General features: G+C 42.6%; 1 protein-coding gene across 1 annotated transcript; it reads left to right on the top strand.

Moving 5' to 3' along the window:
• Positions 1-676: 676 nt before the first annotated feature.
• ISX (intestine specific homeobox) lies at positions 677-24,451 on the top strand. The gene is made up of 5 exons (XM_014256550.2): positions 677-988; positions 8,299-8,541; positions 18,812-18,963; positions 22,878-22,988; positions 23,671-24,451. The coding sequence occupies exons 1-5, from the start codon at positions 817-819 to the stop codon at positions 23,905-23,907; spliced, it is 915 nt and encodes a 304-aa protein (XP_014112025.1). The 5' UTR covers positions 677-816; the 3' UTR covers positions 23,908-24,451.
• The last annotated feature ends 1,421 nt before the right edge of the window (positions 24,452-25,872 follow it).

Here is a 25,872-nt window from a genome sequence, read left to right on the forward strand (position 1 = left end):
GAGTTTTCACGATAGAAGAAAAGAGAATCTGAACCAAAGCTGATGGCTAGGGAGGCATGGCTGAAAGAAAACCTGGGAACTGCTGGTGAGGAAGCTTTCCATATGTGACAACTCCTTGTATGCAAGAGAAGTTTACAGGTTGTCTCTCTTGCTGGTAAACGGCCGAGGGACAAGTATTTGTCCTGCCAATTATTTTCTTAACTCCATAATGGTGCAAATCCAGTGGACTTTTTGCAGGTTTCAGCCTGAAAGCAGAAAAGGAAGATAACTTCCCCACAAACGGGATTTACTAACAAGAGGCAACGCTTCCAGGGGATTTTTCTCCTGGGTCTGCAAGGAGCACAGCTCCTCCTGGAATGGCCACACGATCGTTGAGAGCTCCGTGAACCCGACAGGCAGGGGGAATGCTCAGCAGTGGGTGGGGTGGGAAGACTTTTAACCCCGTAGTAGTTTATGTAGTTCTAACACTGCCATCCCCAGGCTCAGGGAGTGCAGGTCCTGGTCCCGGGGAGATCGGCAGCGAGGAGCAGGGCTGTGTGCTGAGTTGCGGGTCGGCTTTGTTTCTCCTCCCAGCGCTGCCGCGGGTCAGCGGGCATGGGTGGGGAGAGACACGCACCGTGCCAGCCGGGTGTTCCTCGGCGTGCTCCGAGAGCCAGGGCACCGCCACAGCGCTCTGTGTGCCACCCTGTGTGCCACCCTGTGTGCCATCCTGTGTGCCATCCTGTGTGCCACCCTGTGTGCCACCCTGTGTGCCATCCTGTGTGCCACCCTGTGTGCTATCCTGTGTGCCACCCTGTGTGCCGCCCTGGCAGGAATATGACGGACCCCCGGGTGTGTGCTGGACAGAGGAAGCCCAGCCTGTCCTTCTCCATTGAGGAAATCTTAAAGAAACCTTCTGCCAGCAGTGTCCTGAGCAGTGAAACCAGAAACAGGAATAGCTACGCCGAGAGACCTCCGTCCCTAAAAGCAGGGTCAGCGGTGGCCTTTGGTAAGTACCAGTTATAACTCTTAATGAAAACGCTCCTTGCTTTTTGATCTCTACAGCTGTTGGGTTTAATTGTGTGGAATTTCGATTCTTTAACTTTTGTAGGAATTTGGGATTTCCCTTATCAGGTACAAATCATTCATTATATATACAGAAATAATATTTTAAAAATAATTTGCTTTCAACCTCGCGGTAGATCGGACTGGGGGTCTGTACGCTGTAAGGCCCCAGTGTCATTGGAGAGGTGAGTATGCAACCTGAAAAGTTATTTCAGGTAGCTCTCTTCAGTGAGGAGTGCTTATTGTAAAAAATACAGCATCTTTCCTTTTGAAAAACAATACTCTTGTTATCTGGGAGGGGGGAAAAAAACAGATAAATGCCTGCCATAAGAAGGACAGGTATTCACACTCGGGAAGCCTAAGACTGCTGAAACTTAACAAAATTTTCGGAGTTTCATTTATATCAAGAGTTGACTGTTGTCTGAAATTACAGTCAAATCTCATACCAGCACCCTTTTCTGATAAATCTGACCACTTGCCCTCAAGCAGGAGAAATGATCTGTAAGGGAAATGGTACCTATAGGAGTCTTAGAGCCCAATTGCTGGAATAAGAAAGCATTCATGTTTAATAATTTCTTCTTATCTTCATGGACACTAGGTTCTTTCATGAGCGAAATAAAAACAGCCAGTAGAAAACTTGCATGACTTTGATCTTAGCAAACCAGCAAGTGCATTAGACTTTTTGACTATAGTTTTCACAGTTTAAGTTACACTGGCCTTGAGTGAACTTTTACCCCCACAGAAATTGTCTCCTTCTTTTGTTAAAGAAAGTACAACATCCAGCATTTTCTAGATTTAGTATTTTTTCATCTTTTCAATCTGCATCCTCCATGAAAAAGAGATGCTTTATGTATACAAGCAGATCCACTTAAACAAAAAATTACCTGTAGTTTTGACACAAAATTTTTCACTCACCTCAAACTCAACTGCTTTCAACAAAGCTTAATACTACACTTTTATTTTTTTATAATATAGAGAGATTTTTTTTTATGGATCAGGACCCCATTTCCCAGGACACTGGATGAACCACTCATTAGTAAGGGAGAGAGTCTTTTTCCAAAAGTCTGTTAGTCCAAGAAACTATTTGCCTATGTGCATAGTTTCATCTTTTTTTATGTCCAAACTGGATACCAACCTGGACTGGAAAGAAAACAAGGCCTAATGGAGAGGGAACCTACTCGCTAGTGTAACTGGTTACTGGGGTTGGACTCAAGTACCCTGACTCTCAGTCATGCTTTGCCCAAGATTTGGACTTCTTTTTGTTCATCTTTGACACAGGATAACTCGTCTCCTCACCATGTGGCAGTCAGCCCACCACTCACCTCACAGCACTGGGGCTGAATATACCGCTGCTGCCTTTGTTCCGGTAACTAGCTTTCCATGGAAACTTGTGTATGGGGAAGAGAGATAGTGTTCTGCTGGTTTATCCCAGAACCATAGGATAACTGGGTTTTGGAGGGAACATCTCCAGGTCATCTGGAGTTACAGCTTCCTGCTCAAAGAAAAAGCTGTTTCAAAGATAAAAACGAGGTTGCTGAAGGCTTTGGCAAGTGTTGCTTGCCTGTTTCGCCACTGGCACTATTGGAGGACTGGAGCATTTGGAGGTTTCCTTAAGCTGCTTTTGCTGGCTGGAACTGGAGAAGCAGTCCTGAAAGAAGCAAGAACTTGGTAGTTTGTCGGGGTGGACAAGGACATGGCTGCTCCTGGTGCAGTGGGGCCCATGTGCTGAAGGAGCACAGGTGCCAGGTTGTGAAGGGGGAGAAATGCTGCTGTGAGCCATGGCAGTGTGGTTTTGTGGGCTGAAAGTCCTTTCCTGAGGGGCCGTGGCAGTCGCTTTGTGCCACAGGATCCAAAGTGAGACAAATAACACCACTGAAAATTCAGTCAGTGCTTGTTCACCACATGGGCCACAGAACTGCATTTCAACAACGCGAGAGTGTTCTCTGGGAGCAGAGACAGGATCTTTCTGTATTAAGTCTTTTTTCACAATGCATATGTCAAAGCTCATTTTCGCTGTGGTCTTAGCTAAGTGTGTCTTGGCTGCTGCAAGCACAGGGGTCTGACAAATCTGCATGCAGGACATGGTGGGTTCCTGGGACTGCACTACTGCCCTGCCAGTGCAGCCTCACCCCAAGTTGCTCCACCTGAGCATACAGTCACTATTTCATCTTGAAAGCAATGCAGGCAGAACTACCAGGCCTTGCCTTGGGCTTTGCTTCACCAGACAGAGACTGTAGCTGTAGCAAGAGAATATAGTGACTCTTCTCTCCCCTGCTAGAAAGCAAGGCTGGATTCATAAACTTAAGGGAATATAGAATATTAACTAAAGAAAACGGTGTATACACGTGAAGATTCACTTAATTGTTATTGGAAGTGGGAAAGCAGGAAAGCTGTAGAAATCTTCCAGAATGTTGTTGTACTTTGTTTTCGATTGATCAAGTAAGCTTAAAAAAAATTAAAACAAAACCTTTTCATTATTTGTTTCTTACCTAAGAATGTGGTACCTAAGTTTATTACCCTTTGCTTTCTGAGCAGAACTGTGATTTATTCATATAAATTATATTTATTTCTGAAGTGCAATACTCTGTGCTGTACATCTTGGGATAATTGCTATATTCCATCTAAGTCATTCAGCTTCATACCATATAACATTGTCATTTAAAAAATTGTGTAAATAATCAGCCACATCTCGTATGGCTCAGTGCTGGCCAAGGTCAGGGAACTGAAATGAGCTAGGGAACTTGCTGAAAATTCCAGGATGGGATACAGATCCAGCTGCTTTCTCATAACAGTTCAGCAGCAGCAAGGAAGTAAGTACAGGTCAGGGCTTAGTTATATCTTACTACGGATTTTAAGAACATTCCCCACAGCACCATATGGTATTTATCTGAGCAAAGCCATGACTCATATGAGAGATGGGAAGATCCATATGGCATCACATAGGCTACTATAGGGCAAATACTGAGGCCAGAAATTACCATCTGATGTAGACAGTCTCAGTACCAAGATCACCCTTGTCCTGAAGTCTAAATCTAGACATTATGAGCTGAGGAGATAGGTAGGACCAGGGGAGCAGAAGATGGAGAATGTCAGAAATGGTTGGACTTGGTGGTCTAATGTTTGGACTCGATGACTTTAAAAGTCTTTTCCAACCTATGATTCTAAATAAGGGGTGCAAACCAAGATTCCCAAGAAAACCCATGGGTGCTGGACCAGATGACTTCTAGAAGTTGCTTCTAACAAATGATTCTGAGTCTCTGACAAAAAGGATGTTGTGATGCACAGCACCAGCACAATCTCACAAAAAGCTGGGGCTTCATCATGTATGGGAAGATCTCTGGGCCTGACTCCTGAGTTCATATGTTTTTGTGAGTGTAATTCCAGTGGGACTTGGAATAAGGAGCGTGCAGTGTTCTCTGAAGCATTTGGCTTCCTAGTTGCAGTGTTAGTCATAGGGGAGTTCTCTGCACAAACACAACAGCTAGAGGACATGGAGCTGCAGTTGTTGAAGCCTGTTGAAATCACTGAAGACTCTTACCAAATCAAAAAACAAATAATGGACAAGAAGACATTTTAGTATGCGGTCTGTATTTTTCCTCTCAGCCTTTTGTTACAGTGCCTAGAAAGGGTAACCATGGCCTCTGCAAAGAACACAATTAAACACCCAGTGTGTGCTGATCTCCTCCCTTGTGCCAACTCTGTCATTTAAAACACAGAAGAATAACAGGCCTGTTTCAGAAAAAAAAAAATTGTTCTGAAATTCCTGGGAACTTGATGTTAATGTACTTGAAATTGAACATCTGAAGTGATTGTTCATTACTGCCCTGGTTTCTGCTAGTGAGGTTTCACCAACAGGATATCCTTTTTCAGGTCACGGAAAGCTTGGGATAAGAGTGTTACACCTGGGAAATTAATAGTGAAAGCAGTAACAGATACGGTAATTTTGTCATTCTGCTTGTGTTATGCTCCATCATGGTAAGGATATGCAAATTAATAGGAATACAACCACCACTTTACACACAAATTATGATTGCTCACCTTTAGCAACACTCCACCCAGCTTTATCACTAAAGAGGAAACAAACTGAAGGAATCTAACTGAACAGATACCATCTGGCCAATAGGACCAATTCACCCCACCTATTACAAGGAAAACCAATAAACCTGGAAAGCAAAAAAATAGGAAAGAAAGAAAGAATATGTAGAAGAAATAGAAAAACAACACAATAAAAAGATGCTTTTGTTTCTCAGTGATAGACTCTTCCCTGTTCACAGCCTTAGTAAGACCCTAAAATCGTAAACCTTGTGCCTCCACAGGTCTGTCTCTCTCCAGTGATTACACAAGAAGGCTTAAATGGAACTTAGGTCATCTGAAATAACCTCCTGCTTTCAAAATAAAACCTTACTATCTTGTCTGAAATTGTCCATCCTTTCCTATGCAACTGAAAGTCAAGACAAAAAGACCATTTTGAGCCACAAGTCAAAGTAATTTCTGTTCATGACAGTATCAAGTATCTCGTGTTGCTCTAGGCTGAAATGTCACTGTCTTCCCTGGAGGAAAAAAAAAAGAAAACTACATTCCCTGGAGGAAGTTTTGCCCTGTGTTAGTTCATAGCTATTTTTCAGAGCTCCCTGCTGGAGTCACAAGAATGTGTACCCAAAAAAATTCTATCTGGCCTAAAGAACAACCACTTCAGGCAGTCTCTTTACTTGGTCAGAACAACAAACACCAGAGAAGGTTGCAATGCAAACAAGACTGGGGCTCCTAACTCTCTTCTATGTGCTATAAACTCAGTATCATCTACCTTCAATCTTATCCTCCAGAAAAACTCCTTGATTAATTCAGCCTATCTTTGAGGCTCATACTTCTTTGATCTCAAACAAGAGATCTTCCCACTCCTTTTCACCAGTTCACAGAGACATTGGCATTTTCCCATCTGCCTAGGACTGTCTTCCATTTCCTCCCTGTTCTTTCTATTTCAGTCTGTAATTGCTCACTGCTGTACTTACACATAACTTGTGCTCATCACTACGGTATGTGAGCATCTCAGGGAAAGATTTTGGGGAGGAAAGTTGTATATGAAGAATAAAGACATGAAAAGTCTTCTATAATTTAGGAAATGCTAATGTCATTCTTAGAAAGCTTTAATCACTCCCCATTAGAGCACCTTGCTTAGGTGCCCTTACATTTTTCATTACTGTAGGATATGTGCATCATCACTTCTGTAACATATTAATTTTCACAGCATCACATCTGGCAAAAGAGTGCAACTAGTCCTTATTGAAGGGATGGGAGACTGAGATAGAAATCCTGGGCTAAGAACCTATGCCAGTACTGATAGCCTCTGATCATCTGTTATTTAACCCCTGCCTCATGCTAGTAACCATTCCCAGATCTGTCCTTCTCCTTTATCCCACAAATATTATTCAAAACTTCACCCGTTTTCTCACCAGAAAACTCAAAGTTAGTTGATACTAAAGGAATAAAATGAGTCCTGTTTTGCACAGTGTGCCTCAAACGCAGAGGTGGGCCAGGTTTTTAAGGTCCACATGACTGTACACATGTAATTGTGTTTAGAAGGTTACTCAAAGATTGGTGATATTTTAAATAGATAACATTTGGACAATTATTCTTTATTGAAATGAAGCTTTGTCCAATGTTTGGAGCTCTTACAACCTCATTTTCTTCATGGAAGTGTCAACCCTCTATAAAATTCCTATTGTGTGGGCTCTTAGTGAGGGCAGAATCAGAATTGGGTACTTTGTCTCCAGATGTTACAATGATCATTGCTCCAAAGCTGCTTTGAAATAGAACTTGTTTGTTTGAGAAAAGAAATCTCTAACAAGTCTAAAAAGTTAGATGTTTTGCCAATGCCAGATGTGACATATATATATATGATATGATATGATGATATAATTAATATAATATAGTAAAATGCATTAAAAATTAAAAAGTGGAGTCTCTTCCAGTACAGTCTGTAGTGGTTCACACCTGCTACCTTTTAGATATGAGAAGGTAGAGGGGACCACCCACAGGTGCAGCAAACCCCAGAGCCTAGATGTGGGAGACTGCTCAGGGGTGCAGTCCATTATAACATTAGGATTTTAATGTTCTTTGGCAATAATAGCAGACAGATTTCTACTGTTATATTTGCTCCCAGACCATGCAAACCATGAAACCTAAATTCTCTAATGGGTACGTTATGTTTATGTGTTGCCTTTTACTCTGTCTTTCCAAGCAAAGAAATCCAGGTGGTGGGGAGAACTAGAGCAAATTCTAGGTTTGCCATTAAAGCAGCACAGATACAGATGTCTTGTCTCTGGAGAGTCAACTGAGCCATGATTGCAACTACCAAAGGCAGCACATCGAGCATTCAGCATCAGGGTTTATGGCAAGGCTGTAATATAGAAAAGGGAGGTGAAGTCACCTTAGAGATGGTTTATAATGTCCAGGCTCAAATCTAAGCTAATGTTACAGCTGCACTTCATGGAAATAGGCCAACACATGCTTCTCCTGTTTGGCCTATCAACAAGAGCATGCAGGTGATTTCACAGAGATGAGTTGGCTGTCAGTACCTTCCTAGATATCACCAGTGTCATCTGTCACAGAGAGAAATGTTGACAGCCTGGGCAAAGGCTGCCTTTAGAATTGTCCAATGCCTAAATCAGAGCAGCAGGCAGCCCAGATGGAGAAGAAAGGACAGAGGGACCTGAATTGGGGAAGACACTGACTTTTAACCTATTCATTGGCCCATTTTCCTGTAGTGTAGGTGTATCTACAGGGACATTTAAGAAAGGACCAGACTTTTAAAAGCATTTGGCATCCAGCAAATTCCATGGCAATCTTGTTGACAGATTTTCAGAGCAGCTCAATATCCACTTCACTTCCAAGTTCTTCAAGAAAGAGAGCCACTAATTTGGATACTGACAGGGAAGCTGAGATTTCTCCATCTTTCGGTTATGTCTCCTTATTTTTACAGTCCTTTTTAAAAATCTCTCATAAGGACCATTGAAAGTTTTAAGGTGGAAGGAAGCAGAGAACAGGCAAAATTTGGGGGTCAGATTCACTGAGATCCTGTGTCTGCAACATGGGGTAACCTTGGCATTGAAGTACAGCACAGAAGGATTAGGGCCATTTAAAATATGATCAGGTTTGAATGGCATAGTATTCAGACCACTTTTTTCACGCAAACTGGAAGGTGCACTTAACTGTGGCTGCTTTATTCAAAGCTGTCTTGTGCTGTGTCCTTCACAGATTCCAGCAGCCAGAGACAGTCTGACTGTGACTTACCTTCAGTCAAAATGCTTCTTCCCACCACATGTGCTGCACCCATGGCCAAAGCAAGGAGAGTTCAGGCAGCTCACTGCAGAAGGCCTACTGCCAACCCAGTGTCCCTCCTGGGTGAGGACACGGGACGTGAATGTCTGGAAGGCAAAAGAAAACATGAGGAAGAGGAAGAACAGCTGTGTGGTTTCCCAGTGGACCATCCATTTCATGGTGAGTGCCTCCATACCCAGACTTTCCCCTTCAATGCCCCAAAACACAACTGTTATCTTACAATTACGTACATGGCGATAAACAACAGACATTACAAATGTTTCCATTGGCTGAGTCACAGTAGATGGTCATAGCTCCTGGCTGAGTCATAGAGACTCATGTCTTCATTCTTCATTCTTGCCATCAGAAGACTGAAGAGCCACTGTTTGAGCTGAAGTCCCAGCTCAGTTCTACCAGCTCTACCAATGTTAATGGTAGGGACTGCTTTGGGTGTTTATTGCCCTCCTGCTCGGGGTGTGAGGAGTTAGCACGTTCTGAGCCTCACTGCCAGGGTTGTGCAATGCCTGTTTCCTGGAGAATGTGCATTGCACAAGGTGGGGAGAGAGGCTGGTGAATAAGCCGAGTCAGCTCAAATGTGTTCTGTACACCTTGGACCCACTGTACAGGTGATGAAGAGGTCATCAGCAGGCACACCAGCAAACTGGTGATACGCAGTAGATTTGGCAGGATGTGTCAATTTTCAATTCTGGCCATGTTGGTGAATCTGTTAATTTAATTATGAGCACTGGTAAACAAGGGTCTGTCTCTTAGCCAAAGCACTGGACAACACAAATACCCTTTTCCAATATGTTGCACAGAGACTTTAGGCTAAGCAGGATATGTGGTACCTGAACAGGACAAGTTCCTAACAGATAGAGGGCAGTTAATTAGCAGCATGTGAGAAGAATTCCTCTAAGTTCTTTGAGTTTGAGGAAAAGTTAATACAGACATTCTTACTACACTCCAGAAAACTTGTTTTCAGCAGCAGCAGAAAGGTGTGTTTTGCAGTTTGTTATTATTTACTTGAGGGAAAAGAAGGCATTCCATTTAAGTCCATTGAAGATGGCAGGTGTGGGGTTACTCAGCTGACTTTCCTAAGATCCACACATCATCCTTGCTCCATACTCTGCAAGCTGGCAGGAGAAACAATACTTTCTGTGACATACATTTGAAAGAAAATCCTTGTTTCTGCCACTGCTGCCATGGTATACATGAGTCCTGTGACAAGCTGCTGTCACCTCCTCCAGCACAAGACAGCCATCAGTGATGCAGGGAGAAGCCATGTAAGATAACTGGAAATTTTAGCTTTTCTCTGCCCTGTAAGCTGCACACAGCTCATGATAGCAGGGCTAAATCATGTTGCCTCCTCAAAGAAGAGTCAGGGCTGTATGTATCTGGCTCTTGGAGTTGCCTCTGAGTATAGAAGTAGAATATTCAGATGTGAGGGAATTTCCAGCCAGGAGGTGGCTATCCTGACTTGGCACTTAGCCTCATTGACCAGCACCATGGTGGGTACCAGCCTCACCAGTAAAGCAGGGGAGGAAGCCTGTAATTACCTTCACAAACCTGAGCCAACATGAGCAGCCCCCTTCAATTGCAATGTGTATTTTAAAGGTGTTTTAAACAAAATCCCTCTGTTCCCTCATCGCAGTGAGGTTTTGAAGCCAAGCAGAGGTTTAATGATCTGCCATTTTCTAGGCTACTGGTTCCTGCAGTTGCTGAGCCTTTGATAGAAACTGGCTGAAGAAGGAGGGAGAATCCTAAAGCACAGGATTGACATTTTCCCTGTGGCGTGCAAACAATGATGTTTTGGATCCCGTTCATGCACTGTGTCATTCCTGGCAGAGAGCTGGAGGCCTGGGTTTAAAATACTTTCCTGTATCTCAAGTTTCAGCCTCCTTCTTCCACTTTACATTATGGGGGAAGAGCTGGCAGCTCTTTTTCTCCTGCCTTTGGCTGTGGCAGGTATCACCTTTCTCGGACAAAGTCAGCAACAGCACCTGCAGGAAGGGTAGACTGCATCATCCCTGGAAGCAGTCTGTAGTCCTGCTGACAGCTCAAGCTGATAGCAAATTAGCTTCTGTTTGTGCACCTGTCAGCTGTGGGATACTTCAGAAATGCTTTTGGCATGGCAGCTACAGGTCAGTTATGGGTCCTCTGACAAGGCACTTTGGCAGTCTCAAATGCCCGTAGTGTATCCATGGAGGTGTCCCCAGCACCTCCCTCACACCCACACCGACCACGCCATTAAGCACTCAGAGGAACAGCACCAGCCTCAGCAGAGTGAGACTTTTCTGATGTGAAAAGACATCAGAAGCCTTTGGCAGGGCATTCCCTCACTTCTCCCTCTCAGCACACGTCTATTGGTGTAAAATTCCTTCATGATTTGAGAGGAAGGGCTTTGGGCTCTATCCAGACACATCTGTTTAGTTGTCAGGGAACAGAAGAAATCAGGCGTGCTATACAATCACCTTGGAGGCAGGAAGGCTGGGCTTTGGTGCTGTTTTGCACAGGAGGAGAAAGGTGAGGAGGAGGCTTCGACAACAGCCTCCTTCATGGGCATTTGGTCTGAGGTAACAAGAGCACCCCAACTGTGACCCTGAATATGGTTTTGGAGCCTATTTCCAGGACATCCTGCAACAATTCCCTAAAATTTTTCTTTTCCTACAAAATGGCTTCTGCCACTAAGCGGTTTAGAAATGCAGTGTCATTTAAGCTAAATAGATTTATGCCCTTATCACAAACCACTTGCAGGAAGCAATGCCTCTTGTACTTTGAACTTAGAGGCTGCATTGTAAGCAAAAAAAGAAGAGCCCTCATATGCTAGAGACATGCTGACACTGGCATTTAGTTTTGCTAAACCCTTACTTGAATTTGGGTGCCTTCATTCTGAATGCTGTATGCTTTCACCTGTGGCCTTCTGCATGAAAAGCTCAGCAGAGCCTTTTCAGAAAACATGGATTCTTAGAAAGCAGCATTGAAAAAGCCCATTTTAGAAGGAGAAACAGCTTTGATAAAATCTGTTTTAGAAGATCATTCTAAGGAAGGCCTTACTTCGGAGCTGCAGGTTCAGACTCTGGGCCAGCTTCTGTGAGATGAGTCATTGCAGACCCTTTGCCATGTGCAACCACCATCACTGCCAAGGTACTCAAAACTTCAGAGCAAGCAGGGCAAACTCTTGTGGTTGTTGGTCTGCCTCTCAGCAACCTGTCTGTGTAAACACCCAAATCCTAAGCTCACACTTTTACTTTTAATTACTTCTCTCTGCTCTTTCTGACCCCCCTGAGACTTGGCTTGCCAGTTCAGAAGAGTGGAGCACCAGAGCCTGAGAGGATAACATACCCCCATGCCTGCCTGACCTGTGGCAGCATTCCCCAAGTGTCTGCTCTTAAGGAGCAGTCAGGGAAAATTCATTGTGGAGGAGGCTGTTAATGGGGCTGCATTACCAACCCCTTATTGCTCTGTCTGATAAAGAGACAGCAGGCTCACTTTGGCAGCTCCAGAGCCCTGATCAGAATCAGTTCAGACTAGGGGCCCATCATCTGTCCATTTTAGTCAGGCATGTTTAGATCTCCTGGTGGAGATTACCAGGTAGAAGATTCCAGCCTAGTTTAGACCCTCCTGGGCAATCATTTTTGCCTTTTACACATGCTGGGTCTGATTGTATACACTGTGCAGTGTAACTACATCCAAAGGTACTGTGTTTGTGTGCCCAGCATTGCACACAGGTTCCAGCCTTCTGCTCAAGCAAAGGAGCAGTCAGTGCCTTGGAGAAGCCAGGCATCACCCTCAGTGGTAATGTCTGGTCTTGTGGGATTTCTTCTCTGGGCAATAATTCAAGGACAGCATAGATCATGCTTCAATAAACAGAGCTGGCTCCTAGTTCCACCAGAAACTGAGGTGTTCAGGCTGTGAACCACATGTGGTTCAGAGGTTCACATTACTTCCTGCAGCTCATGTCTTCATTATTCGCTGTAGAGGAGGCTGCCCTTATGAGTCAACATCACCCAAATATTTCCATAGCAGAGAAATCCTCTGCACCTTGCTGTCTGGGAGCTCAGGGATCTTTTCATTAATCTAATTGTTTTATTGTTATGATAGCATCTGTGATCCCAAAGCATATTGATGAATTCTGGTAGCAATTTTCATAAAGGCAACAGAAAGTATGGAGATAATCTCAGTTCTGGAGGAATAACAATATAAGTCATGTCCTCTCTGTACTGATGCCAGTTGCAGACATCCTTAGCTCAATGTTTATGTTTTCTCTGAAGTAATAAATTCACTAGTACTGTTCATTTGTGGACAATATGGTCAAATCCATGTACCCCTGTGAAACAGCATGGTTTATCTCTCACAGACAGTCTTTTCCCCAATATGCTTATCTTAATATGACTTATCTTAATGCATTTTTGAAACGCCCAAGAGACAACGAAGCACTGTGCAATCACAATCCCAGATAAATATCAGCTGCCCAGAATAGGCCAGTGGGACTGTGAGAAAGGGCACAAGCATCCCATTGTCCTGCAGAACAAAAGGAAACAATTCTAAATGAAAAGGGAAAGCAGGGGGGAAAGAAAAGAAATGCCCATATATATAATTTGGCTGCCATTAGCTGTCTTACCAGCCTTTTGTTTGTCTGTGTGAATAGTCCCTGCAACCCCGTGTCTCTAAAGTGCAATGTTCCTCTATATACACTTGGAAATGCCCCAGATCATTGACCTTGTTTTGGTGGGTTTACTTGTTGAAGGATGATTCTTGGTTTTTTCCTCCCTCTTTGAAGACTGACTGCTTATAATGACACCCTGGATATTAAGTGAAAACCTGAATCCTTTACTCTCACCCTTCAAGCTCTGTTCACATAGAAGTCTCAGTGGTACAAGTAAGCACTGAAAAAAGCAAAGCTGTCAGCAGCTGGGGACTATCATAAATTCCTTTTGTGCTGTTTCTTCATGGGTTTTGGGTTTGGAGTTTTATTTATTTAAAGCAAATGTTAACATTCAATGCTTTCCTCAAGCAGCCCCTTCTTTCCTGGGAATTTTGGATCAAAAGGGTACATTACACAGGACCCAGAGGTTAATTTGTTCCTTCTAGAAGAATCTGTAAAATGTGACCACTTGTAAAGCTGATGGCACATCATGAATAGTTAATTTCAGAGGTCTTAATAAGTATTTATTGGCTTCTCCAAAATTGTCCTAGAACTTTTCATTAAAGACACAGGATATGGTGCTGTTAATTGCTGTCCTTTGAAATTGAGGGCAGGTCTTTTACTTATTGTTTTAGCAAGCCCTTTATGCTTAAGGGGCAAACAGCAGAGGCAGGGATGTAAATAAATATTCCTGATCGGTGTCTAGATGTTTCCAGGTACAAATAGCCACAAAGAGCTGGAATAAAGAAGAAAGCAGGCTGTCTGTGCAACCTGCAATAAGCTCAGCTTTCTCCCTCTTGCAAATGGTTGGTTTCTCACAAGGGTTTTGGACCAGAGAGTGTGGGGAGAGTGATGGGGAACTTGGTTTCTTTGATGAGAACCATTATTGGTTTAGGCTGGCCACTGCTCTTAAGGTGAGGTTTGACTACGGCAAACATTCACTGAAATTAATGTGTCAAGTGTCAATCTTCAGGTTTAGCTGCATGGGGAACCTACACATGAATCCACCAGCAATCCACATTGGCCTGAAGGAGTTCATGAATGTGCATGACCTTTGGCCTAGGTACCGACCTGATGGTTTCCTTCATCCTTCAGATATTCTGTGGACCACTGACTGTGCCAGAGTTATGCACACCACCATTTCAGGCAAGGGCATTTGTAAAAACTGTCATCACTTTGCTGGCAGACAGGAAAGGTTAAATTCACCAGGGGCTCAGGTTGATGGTGAGCACAATCCTCCACAGCAAACTGTCTGCTTGAATGGTTTCATACCTACTGTCTACTCCTTGCCAACTCCTCTGACAGGCAGGCTTAAGAAGCTCCCCTGACCACCACCGTACAGCCTGCTTAAACAGGTTTCTAGCCCGGTATTTTTAGCAGTCCTGCTCACACCCCCTGTACCTTCTCTCTGCATTTCAGTCTTGCTGTCAGGTGATTAGGCGCTGTACCCAGTGCCAGGATGGAAGCAACTCTATATGAAGGAGTTTTGGACTGGAGGGAGGAGGTCAAGATTTTAAAAATTCAAGTTGAGCTTCTCTGAATTAACTTTGGCAATGCCTGAAGAGGCAGCAGCTGGATGTGAAATGCTGTGTTTCACTAGCAGGAGGCTCTATCTGGAGCATATTGTACCCATCCAATTAGGATCAGTCTCACTGGCTATGCCAGTCCTTCTTAGGCTGGAAAACCACTTTAATAAAGATTAGCAACACTGCAGTACTCATGCCTACATATTGCAGCACAAGCTCTTTTGAAAGCCATGAGCCACCTCTTTAACTAGGAGAGGGACTGCCATGGGCACATCCCTGTATACAGACAAGCAGGTTTTGTCCTGATGCCATTAACTCTCTGTAATAACTGGAGGTTTTTGCTATGGGGCTGTCTGCCAGGAGCAGAATATCACCAAAGGAAAACAACGTTCAGAAAAGCCAGGAGAAGGAACTGGCTGGGAGATCCACATATCTGAATTACAAAGAGAGAGAGAGAGAGAGGAACTTCTCTGAAAAAAACAAAAAAGATGAAACAGAATTTAACCAGATAAAATGAGGCTCTATTTCAACACACCATAGTTTCTTATTGAGAAACAAATGATACAGCCACCTTTGTTGCATAGAGAAAAATGTATTTGTGAGGTTATATAGCTAAAGCCACTTGCTTGCTTATGTAACTGCTTTCTCCTTGTCAAAGAAGAAGCAGAATCTTTGTATCTGGTTGTCACATACTGTGAGAGGGTGTCTGTCCAGAAATGACAAAGAAGATTGCAGCAAGATAAACTAATCCTACCAATCTTCATCTACCTAAATTACCTACTTCAAGGCAAATACGTGCTAGCATTGATTTCCAGCCCTTCTCCTGCATTTTTAATTCCTTGTCCTTCCAGTGTATGGCGCAGGTAGGCTTGATACACTCCTAGCTGCCACTGGGGTAAGGACAAATGGGGGGTATGGTTGCACAGATCTCCCTGAGGCAGCATTTTTCTAGCTAGTTCAGATATGCAGCTAAGAAACAGCAGTGCAAGGTATACCACAGGCAATTTGCCTACTGCAGAATGTAGTCCAGAAGAAATTTGCCCCAAGTATAGCATTATTGCAGCTGTGCAGCTTTTATGTCATAAACTGCAAATGTTAAAAAACCTCTTTGAGCAGTAGTCATCAGTATTGATTTTCTCATACCTTGAATTTCTTGAAACTCTGTTATACTGGACAGTGGAAATAAGCTGCAATATGCTAACCCAAAACTGTGTATATAAGCAACTGCAAATCAGATGCTTTGAATTGTGCTTAGTTTAAGGCCTTAATGTCGTAAGCTCTCTTACTTTTTAGGTAAGGAATGATGGGGGGGCTTTACTTCATGTGGTTATTTGGAGGTCAGAGATTACATAATAAAATAAGTTGTGAGAAGCCTCTGGAGACTATCTTGTCCAACCCCAAATCTAAGCAGGGCTAGCTTAAATCAAGTGGCTTAGGCTTTTAACCAGTCAAGTTCAGAGTGTCTGCAAGGTCTGAGACTTGACAGCCTCTCCTGGCCCACATCAGACTGCTCTCATAATGAAAACATGTTTTACCTCGTATGTAACCAGAATTTTCCTTGCTGCAACTTGTAGTCATTGATCTCATCCTTCCACCGTGCACCTTCAAGAATAATTTCTATTTCTACGAAGTTCATATGTTCCAACTTGCTCCAAGTCTGACCTAGTAATAAAGCAGATCTGCAGAGGACAAATGAGCCTGATACTGAATTTAAAGGAGCTATACTGCTTTATCAGCGTGGGGGATCTGGCCCTTCCAATGTCAACAGTAAGGCAATGTATAGACACCTGTATCTCTAAGCATCTGAAAATGCTGACATATTTAGCTGCCTTGTATTTTCAGTCTTGGTTTCAGCAGCCAGCTAACCTGCAAATGACTTTCACAGAGCATAAAAGCACACTTGAATATCCCCAGCTTTTACATAAAAAATAGCTCAGGAAACTCAGACAGAGTCTTATTTCCCCAGAGACTCTAGAGCCACATTTGAAAAGCCAAAGTTCCACACTTCCAACACTTCCTAGTCCTACATCTTCCACCCACATTTTTATTAGACTGTAATTCTGAATGCTGTTGTTTGCTATGGGATCTCTAAGCTGAGGTCCCAAGGCAAAGGGAACTATCAAAGCTACAGTCAGAAAAAGTTTAATCTTGCAAGAGAAAATGTTAACACTGAGTCCCAGATTTTTTTGCATTTCTTAATAGTTTTTAAAAAAATTTAAAATGGAATGACTGATTACTTATTGAAAAAAAATACACTTTTCTATATTCCCTGCTGGCAAAAGCCTTGATTAGGTCACAGGAGTCTATTTTGTTAGCATATTTGATTTCATATCTAGTCAAAATCAAAATTTGTCCTTCAGTCTCTACTGGCCCATAACTGACCTCATGTTACTGCATTTTGTTCCATCTCATCATGGGTTTCAGCTTTGCAAAGTCTGGTTTCAGTAGGATTGATACTTCTGAGCGCTGTGCAGACCCTCCCCTTACGTAAGAGTTGTCTACAACACAATTCAGCTTTCCAGAAAGAAAAATGTGAAAGATTTAGAGTGAGTTAATGGGGAGTTTCTTTTGCTCATCACCAAGTTATCTGGGTCATTTTCATACCCAAGAAGCTGGTATGAGACACCAGGAACTCTCTAAAGCCATGCTCTCTAGTCCTGGACATTTCTGAAGTGCCAGCAGGACAGAGTATATTGAGCTGTATAATAAATGTGAGGTGAAAATCCTCAAGAAACAACATTACAAACTGGGAACCCTATCTTATCTCCAGGGGATGTAGTGTCCTAAGATTTCTGCTATCAGCACTGATATTTCCCTTTTCTTGCATATAGCAATAAACCCTCTTTACAGTAATCTTTTGGGAAGGTTCAAGTAAATGGAATCAGGGCTTCTTAGGAGAAGGTGCCCTTTATACCTTCAGCATAAACACACAGGAATATTTCTCATTTCAAAGCTCTGCCCCAGTAGTGCCAGCAAGATTCAGTGGAAATACTGTTTTTCTCTTGAGTCTAAAGCTAGTGCTGCAGTTTAATGAGTAGTAGTACTTTGATAGGCTGGTAGAAAGTCTAATGATATGGATTTAACTGTGTTGGACATCAGCTTTATTAGGCTGTTTCTGAGACATGGTAGTATTGACAGTGTTTATGATAAATGACACTCCTCAGTTATTCTTGCATGACTGGTTTCTTTTCAAAGTCCCCAGAAGGTTTAGAAAAGATGAAATATTCACAATGGTGTCGTGTCTGGGCTCCTCCATACCAAGCTGATGAACAGAATATTTTAATCCTTATTTTCTTTGTCAACAGAGTCACAACAAGGTTTTGATTACAGAATGAAAAATGTCATTTTCTGGTCAGATGAGTTTTCCGAGCTCATTAGAAAAACCCTGTGATTCACAGTGCTTGGGGTGTGGCTTTTTGTACTGGTCACTCAGTGTCAGTGGGAAGATACTCCATTTGTGAATCAGAGAAGAGTCCAGCTTTGGGGTGGGGTTGACCTCCATATTCTGCAGCTGCTTTTTCCTCTTCCTTGCAAGACCTTCAGCATCATTTTGGAGCAGCCGAGACCTCATTCTAACTTACATCAAGTTCTATACAGAGTTCATGATTGAAATGAAATATCCTGGTGTAAGAGGGCATTTTCAAAACATTATAGGAGTGTTGAGGGAAGTACTTTTTGTGATCACACCACAACAGGTGAAGCAGTGTTGCAGTCTAGGAGTCTACTTAGGAATTCACAGCATCTAAACTTCTGCATGGGCTCTAACGCCTTACTCTTAAGGTTAAGTTAAAGTTAAGCTTGTTTAGAAAGTCCTGACACCACAATAGTACAGTCAGAAAAAACACCTTTTCTTTGCAACTGCAAAGTTAAACTGCTGGCTATCCCTGCTGCTGTATGAATGGTATGAGAAGAGAACAGCAGTCACTCAGGGGTCAATGGCTGGTCCAACACTGAAGGACTTTGGTGACAAACTCATTGCAGGGCTAGTGCGGTTAAAATACACAGGCATTTGTAGCTGTTGACATGCGTTGTATCTGTGGAATTAGCAGTGCAAATGGATACTTTTGACTCATTTCTTTAATGATAAAGGAGTTAATTCACATTGTCTGCTAAAGAATGTCAGGCGCCAGTCACCTGTGATAAGTACACGTCTAGAACATGTGGCAGATGCCATCCCAACTGCAGAGCAATTTACAGAAATTGCTGCACCTCTGAATCTTCTTGTGGTCCTGTAGCCTTTTCCTGTAAAAAGAAGTACGTCTTTCCTTGGTTTTCACAGCTGAGAGGAAAGGGAAACGAAGAATCCGGACAACATTCACAGCTGAGCAGCTCCAGGAACTGGAGAAAATTTTCCAAGTGACTCACTACCCAGATGTCCATATTCGCAATCAACTGGCAGCAAAGATAAACCTCCCAGAAGCCAGAGTTCAGGTACTGTACGTCTCCAAAAGGCTATGTTCACTGCAATTCATTCATTATTTGGCATGCTTAATAGTTTGTGCCTGGGTGGCAATGCTAATGAGATACGTGACCTCTCTCTTACCCTACAGACGAGGCCAGTATCACTCTTGTCTTCCTACAAATAGGGAAAGAAGTATTTGTCACCCAGCTGTGACTAACCAAATGGAATTAATCAAAGGGTTAACAGGAGCTCCCAGCTTACTAAATGCATAGCAAATAGGAGTTACAGGTGGTTATGAGCAACCTGTTGGACTCTGTAGCAACAGAGCAGCCACTTATGGAAATATTTATTAATCATTTATCAACCATTTATAGGCTAATATTCATCCAGTACAAACTGTCATCCACATCCATCTTCCACAGAGTCTCAAAAAATGTGAAACTAATTGCCAAAATGGAAGTGCTTCTTAGTGTTCTGTATTTTGATATCACAGGCTGTAAATGGCCTGGCTATAATTTCAGTGCACAGAAACTAATGCAGTTTCCCCCAGTTGTAATATAATGTTGCTGACTGAGCTAAAAATTGATGTCAAATTCTTACTGCATAGTAAATCTCCTACATTAAAATGTACATACCACTCTGTACTGGCATTTGGTGTTGTCTACCAGGCACTGTAGTGATGATTTTTGCTTGAGACAGTTTTTGCACTTGCCCCAGTGCTATAATCATTGGTGTATTTTTTTGCATATATCCCTCTCTAACAATCAAAGTTCAACACAGAGCTGTTTATTGACTATGGCATGCCTGGGACTATTGGCTAGCCATGATAATGTTGCTTCATCGTTAGGTGACAGGGAGAATTAGACCTGCATTGCCACAATACGCCCATTAGCAATACCAGTACACCAACAATGCATTTCCAACAGCATAAAACACAAGCTGGGCTGCCAGCAGTCAATGTTCTCCACAGAACAATGAATCATGTGAAGGAACCAGACATGTTTTTGTTTAAAAAAAATTAATCACTATGGGGAAAAATAAAAATGAGTTATTATGGGTAACATCAACCTGAGATGTGAATGAAAGAAGTAAAAAGTCTCTCATGTATGAAGTGCAGATGGCAAATTCCCAATCCAGTCAGTGTTATACAAGACACAGGAAATTCTGTCTTTGACCTCATCCTGGCTGATAAAGGGAAATCAGCCACAGAACTAAAAATTAGCAGTAACTTGGGTTCAAGTTTCAAGTTATAGTTTTGATTGACTGCATTTGTCACACAAGTCAAATAGCACACAGAGAATTTGTGTGAGCACACAAAGAATGTGCTCTTGCTACTTTGAAATAACAGTTTTGACAAAGCTTTTAGCTTTGTGTCAGTCAGATCACCTCAGAAATATAACTTAACTGTCAAATAAGTAAGTGAACACCCATTCAGTGACCAAATGAAACCCTTCATAACTGTGACAAGTCTTGTGTCTTCCATTCAAGAAAAAAAGTTATGATTGCTGTGAAACAGCTTAAGTGGATAGATGAAATTGTATAACTGCATGTGTTACACAGAAAAAATTAAGAATCCTGTATGAATAAACGTGAGAAAAAATAAATTATAAAAAATAAATAAGCAAAGCAGGAGGGTGCAGGCCAAAGCTTTGATCAGAATAAATTAAGGATCAAAAACTCAATAAAAGTCAATTAAGAACAAAAAAAAAAAAAAACAAACCTAAACCCAAAGTGATCAGTTATACTGATCTGTTACTTTATAGAAACAGTAGGACTGTCAGTGATAGTGCATAAATGTCAGAGATGTTCTCTCATAATTTCTGCTCTATCCTTGGAAATATGTCAGGTAAGGTGGCAGCACTTTCTATAAGGATAATGTTGAACAGCAGCTGCTACAGACAGATAATTTTTAATCTACACATCTAAGTAACTTACCTGCAGTGGTTCTGAAAAAGCTGCTTGAGAAGCAGTTTGGGTCATCAGTGTTGATATTTAATCAGTTCTGGAGCATGGGAGACATTCCATTCCAGGGGCCTTGAAGAAATCGAATGTTACGTCAGTATTTAAAGGGTAAACAGGACAAGCAGATAATGAGTGGCCTGTCAGACAAACATTGATTTTTGGCAAAACTGTGAAAAGGACTGTATATTCTGTTAATGGGGAGTTAAAGAAAATGTAATGTATTTAATGCTTATCAGCACTGGTTCATGAAAATAGACACTGCCAAACTCATCTTTTTATGGTGAGATTATTAGTGACAGTTTTAAACTGAAAGAAGGTATATTTACTTTGTGTATGAGGAAGAAATTCTTTATGGTGATACTGGCAAGACACTGGAACAGATTGCCCAGAGAAGTTGTGGGTGTCCCATCATTGGAAGTGTTCAAAGTCAGGCTTAATGGCACTTTAAGCAGCCTGGTCTAGTGAAAGATGTCCCTGCTCACAGCAGAAGTGTCGGAACTAGATCTTCTTTAAAAGATGCATTCCAGCTGAGACCAGCTCTATGTTTCTGTGATTCTGTGTATTTGGTTGATAAAGGTATGATACCTGTGGTAGACAGAGCACGCAGAGTAGGTTTAAAACACAATAAAAAGAACTCATGCTGGGTATTGAGAAATCATTTTAGACAAAGGGGTGCTGGAGAGCTGGTTGGACAAAAAAGAGCAGTTTGGTCTGAAAAGTGTTAAAATCTTCGCCTTTAGTTATAAAAAGTAAGTCCATGAAGTGAGAGTGTTATTCCACGTGCAGATTTTAGAAGGAGTGCTTCAGAGACTGAATATTGGCTGGAGTGCCCCCTTTGCCCTCTGTCACTTGGTGAGTGTTAAATGGTGCTGTTTCATCATATAACTCCTGCATGGTAGAAAGGGAATGGAGAAGTTCATACACACTAAGCAGTTTCCAGACACATGCAAAGCCAGATAAACAAAACTGTCCTCTCAGTAACCCCAGATACTTCTATCAGCAATATAGCAGCTACCTATCAGCAATATAGCAAAGGGCTCCTGACATTCCCATTACTTCTTGGGTGAGAGATGCAGAAATAACTGAGCTGCTCATTATTTGGCTTAAAATACATATGGATTTACATCCAGTAGCACCTGGCTTCAATAACTAACACTTTGTGTTCATGTGATCCACCTGCTTACATTCAAACAGCAAGTCCCTTAGTAAGCTAGAAACTGAAATTGAAAGGGGCTTCAACTTTTCACAGCAATGCAGCAAGATGAACAATTGCAGTGGCACATTAAATACATTTATACCTCTGCCAGAAGACAGACTGGTCAAATCAGCTGACAGATGAAAGGAACTCCCCAGACAAAATTAGTTGTCTGCTTTCCAGTGCAAAAGAGATGGCAGACAACATATTTAGATTGCTGAGTGATCCCCTTGGGTCTTTCACTTAGGTCCCTTCTGTGAATTTCCAAATTCTACCAGCTAAATATAGGTAGAACCCTGTAACTCCATCTGCACAGGTGACACACTTTTATTGCAGCCCAGCAAAACATCTAGGTGGATCTTTCCTCAGTCTATTCACTTGGAATGACTCCAAGGGTGAAAGAGCTCTGTCATGAAATGTCACACTTTCTAGGGAACACGGAATGCTGTGTGCATTGACCACTGCACAGCTTTGACCACAGAAGGATCTGCTTTCCCCAGAGAGCCCTGGAAAACCGTCTTTCATTGAACAGGGTGATCCTATTTCTGCTGTGAGCCACAACAGAAAACAGGGTATCACAGTAGTCCGGAGATCCCATATCCTATGCAAAGTGTGAAAAGTGCTCTGTTAAACTCAGTGGTTTACTTTAGATTCATCCCCTGGTTCTGCCCAACTGGAGGTCAGTGTTTTCTGATGCTCAGAGTTTAGGGAAAGTAGTTGGCTTTGAGAAGTTCCTCCTTCATACTCTGTTAATTCCTGTACCTTTTCTTTTTTACCTTTATCCAGATCTGGTTCCAGAATCAGCGAGCAAAGTGGAGGAAACATGAAAAGTTCGGGAACTATGGTGGCCTTCAGCATATGACAGAAGTTGATTTTGCTCCCAAGTCAGATATAACAGTGAGTATTTGACACTTTGTATAAAGCCACTGAGAGAGAGCCAGCTATCCTTCACCAGGTAATCACTCCACCAGTAATCCCATGGGACTATCCCAGAGAAGGAGCACTGGAAAAGACAAAACTGGCAATACGATGACAAGAAACCCCACCATTAATCCACTGATCAAATATCACATTTCCTCACAGAATTAAACCTGTTCCATAAATATTCTGTGAGGTGTCTCTTGTAGGGTGGTCCTTACCCATTTTGCTTCTAAATCACTTCCCTGTAAATCATACTTTGATTCAGAACATTTTAATAATCAGAATTCTCCTGAAAATGAGGACCTAAGACATTTGCAGCCACAAAGCAATGTTCCTCTTTTCTCTTTACAACATCCAGCCTTGGTTGGGCTGACCAGCACTTTTTGCCCTCAACCTATGTTTTAGCAGTCCAGGACTGTTATTTTTTTAGGCTGCCACACAGGCTCTTTCCCTGACAGGAGACTTTCATGACTAGAAGAAAGGGTATTTTGCTTTGTGTCCTGGGTGACAGCACACCACTGGGTTTTAGGAAGTCTATTTTTCTAAACTTCTCTTCTTAATTACCGAGCACCAGGGAAACAAATAAGGTTGATTGTAAATTTCATCTAAGTAGAAGTCCATATTGATTCACCTGAGACTACGCTTTTATTCTTGAAAGGCTTCTAGCTTGATGCCAAGAAAGCTCTCTGCTTCCTTTCCTGCCATGGGATACTACTCACCACTGCAAGGACAGCTGACAACTGCCCGGCTGCCCAGCACGCTCTCCTTCGCTCCCCACCACGTGGAGCTGCTGCCCTTCCCAAAACCATATTTGTTCTTCCATGTCCTGCCCCCTTACAGCTCGCTGCTACCCCACAAGTTGGAAAGGAGCAGTATCTGTGCCAGCTCCTCTTAGAGGAGGACACAGGCTGTTTAGGGAGTGTGTTTCTCCCCGTGTCCTCCGTGAAGGTGTGCGGTTCCTCTCCTTGAACAAGCTTGCTGGGATGATGGGTGGCAGTGGTGCCAGGTCACCGTGCTGGAGGAGTGCTGCCGGGAGTTGCCACAGCCCAATGGATGTGGGCAAGAGGCACCAAGGACCAGAAAGGAGCTCCTCGTCTCCCTGAGGAGCAGCACATTCCATGGAAACCCAGCCCTTCAACCGAGAGCCTCTCCCCAGCGGGACAGTGCACCAAGCAGCCCTGTGGAAGGACTGGGATTTTACTCAGCCATGAGACACTGGATGACCCTATTGCATTCATGCCTTGGGGCAGGAAAGGTGCCTGGGATAAAGTGTGCATAGGCATAAGGTCCAGATAAAAGTGCTTTTCTCTGCAGGTTTTGGTCACTTTTCTCTTACATTCTGGTCTTCAAGTACTGGGCTGCTGCAAAGAATATGTTTAGGTCAAAAAGCAAACTTTGAAGATACCTTGGCTTTTTTTTCCAAGTAGTCAGTTGGTGGCGGGGAGGGGGAGGTTGTTTTGCTGTCTATGTTTTTGACTTGAATAAAGGGACACAAACACAATCTGACCTGAAATACAACAGTCTGAGCACTGGATTTGGTACTGCAAGTCTCTGGGGGCAAGAGAATTCTTCAGCTGGTTAATTAAAATGCTTATGAGGAAGCCTCTCATTTTTTGATCTAAATTAAGAAAGCTCCAAAACTCCCCCAAAAACAAAAACAATAACAAAAGGAGACAGCCTGAGTTTAATCTGCTAGATTCAATAGGATGATATGATCCCATAGTTTAGTTTAATTGTAGATAAATAATGAGATCAGCCTGCCCATTTACAAAACGTCTCTATCCCTGTTATTTACATAATACTCATCACCTTCCAACATATGGTGCTTTTCTCTCCCCTGCTTATTCAGGGTCCAGTTCTGCTTCCACTAATGTCTGCACTGTATATACTGTATCCTTACTCTTACAGATCTTCCACAAGACCTTTTCCTGAATGCTCTATCATCTTCATCCCTGTCATCTTATCAGTCAGTGAAGGACACTCAGGTCAGATACAGGGCTGAACTTCATCTCCAGCAAAGAGCTTAAACACCTAACTGATTAAATCAGCACAAATTAGTGGTGGTGTTCACCTCATGCAACTTCAGATGACTGCATTGTAGCCACACACACACACACACACACACACACACATACACAGAGTCAAATTAATGACCTTGAGCTTACTTTAAAGAAGAAAAAGTGATCACACTGAGGTTTCTTTATTAGGTGCAGTTCACTCATGAGTGCAGTTTCTGGGATGTGAATTGTCCTTACACAATGATTATCTGGAATATAGGCATCATAATAATCTAAAGCTAAGGGGACATGACTGCACAATAGCCTGGGTTGAGATAGCTTTTCCTGCATGAATATTTCTTTAGCCTAGAGGAGGATTCTGGGATGATCACAACATCATCATTTTCCTTGGTCAGGATATGGAGGTCAGAAGCTTAGGATGCTACTTTTACATAGTTTCATACTCTTGATGCTTCCACATAATGCCAGGTTGGACACACCAGTCCTTGGGACATCCTCAACTCTGCAGTTCTTCAGACATACAGGATTACTTTGGCAAACACGTCTTAAACCTGACAAAGAGTTGCTTCAGGGAGATGTCGTCCAAGGAAGCTGACCACACAAGACATGAGGACAGAAATGTGGTCATAGTTTCATCCTAATCTTCCTCACCTGATAACAAGTGATTCAAATGACAGGGTTTACAAGCCCCCTGGGGTAAACTCCTGTAGTCTCATAGTTCTCCATGACATTCCACTTGTATTTTCCATATGACAGCTTCAACCTTTAATCTTCCCTAAAACCCCTTGTGACCTGAACAATTTCTCTCCATGGCTTATGGCCCTGATTTCCATTTTCACACT

This window comes from Pseudopodoces humilis, chromosome 5 (genome assembly GCF_049639895.1).
Source record: "Pseudopodoces humilis isolate 2021_Gansu_Grassland_sample_001 chromosome 5, ASM4963989v1, whole genome shotgun sequence".
NCBI lineage: Eukaryota > Metazoa > Chordata > Aves > Passeriformes > Paridae > Pseudopodoces > Pseudopodoces humilis.

Coding starts and splice junctions, on each gene's coding strand:
- ISX (XM_014256550.2), top strand. CDS start 817: ATGACGGACCCCCGGGTGTGTGCTGGACAGAGGAAGCCCAGCCTGTCC. Junction 989..8,298: donor AGGGTCAGCGGTGGCCTTTG/GTAAGTACCAGT, acceptor TGTCCTTCACAG/ATTCCAGCAGCCAGAGACAG. Junction 8,542..18,811: donor AGTGGACCATCCATTTCATG/GTGAGTGCCTCC, acceptor TGGTTTTCACAG/CTGAGAGGAAAGGGAAACGA.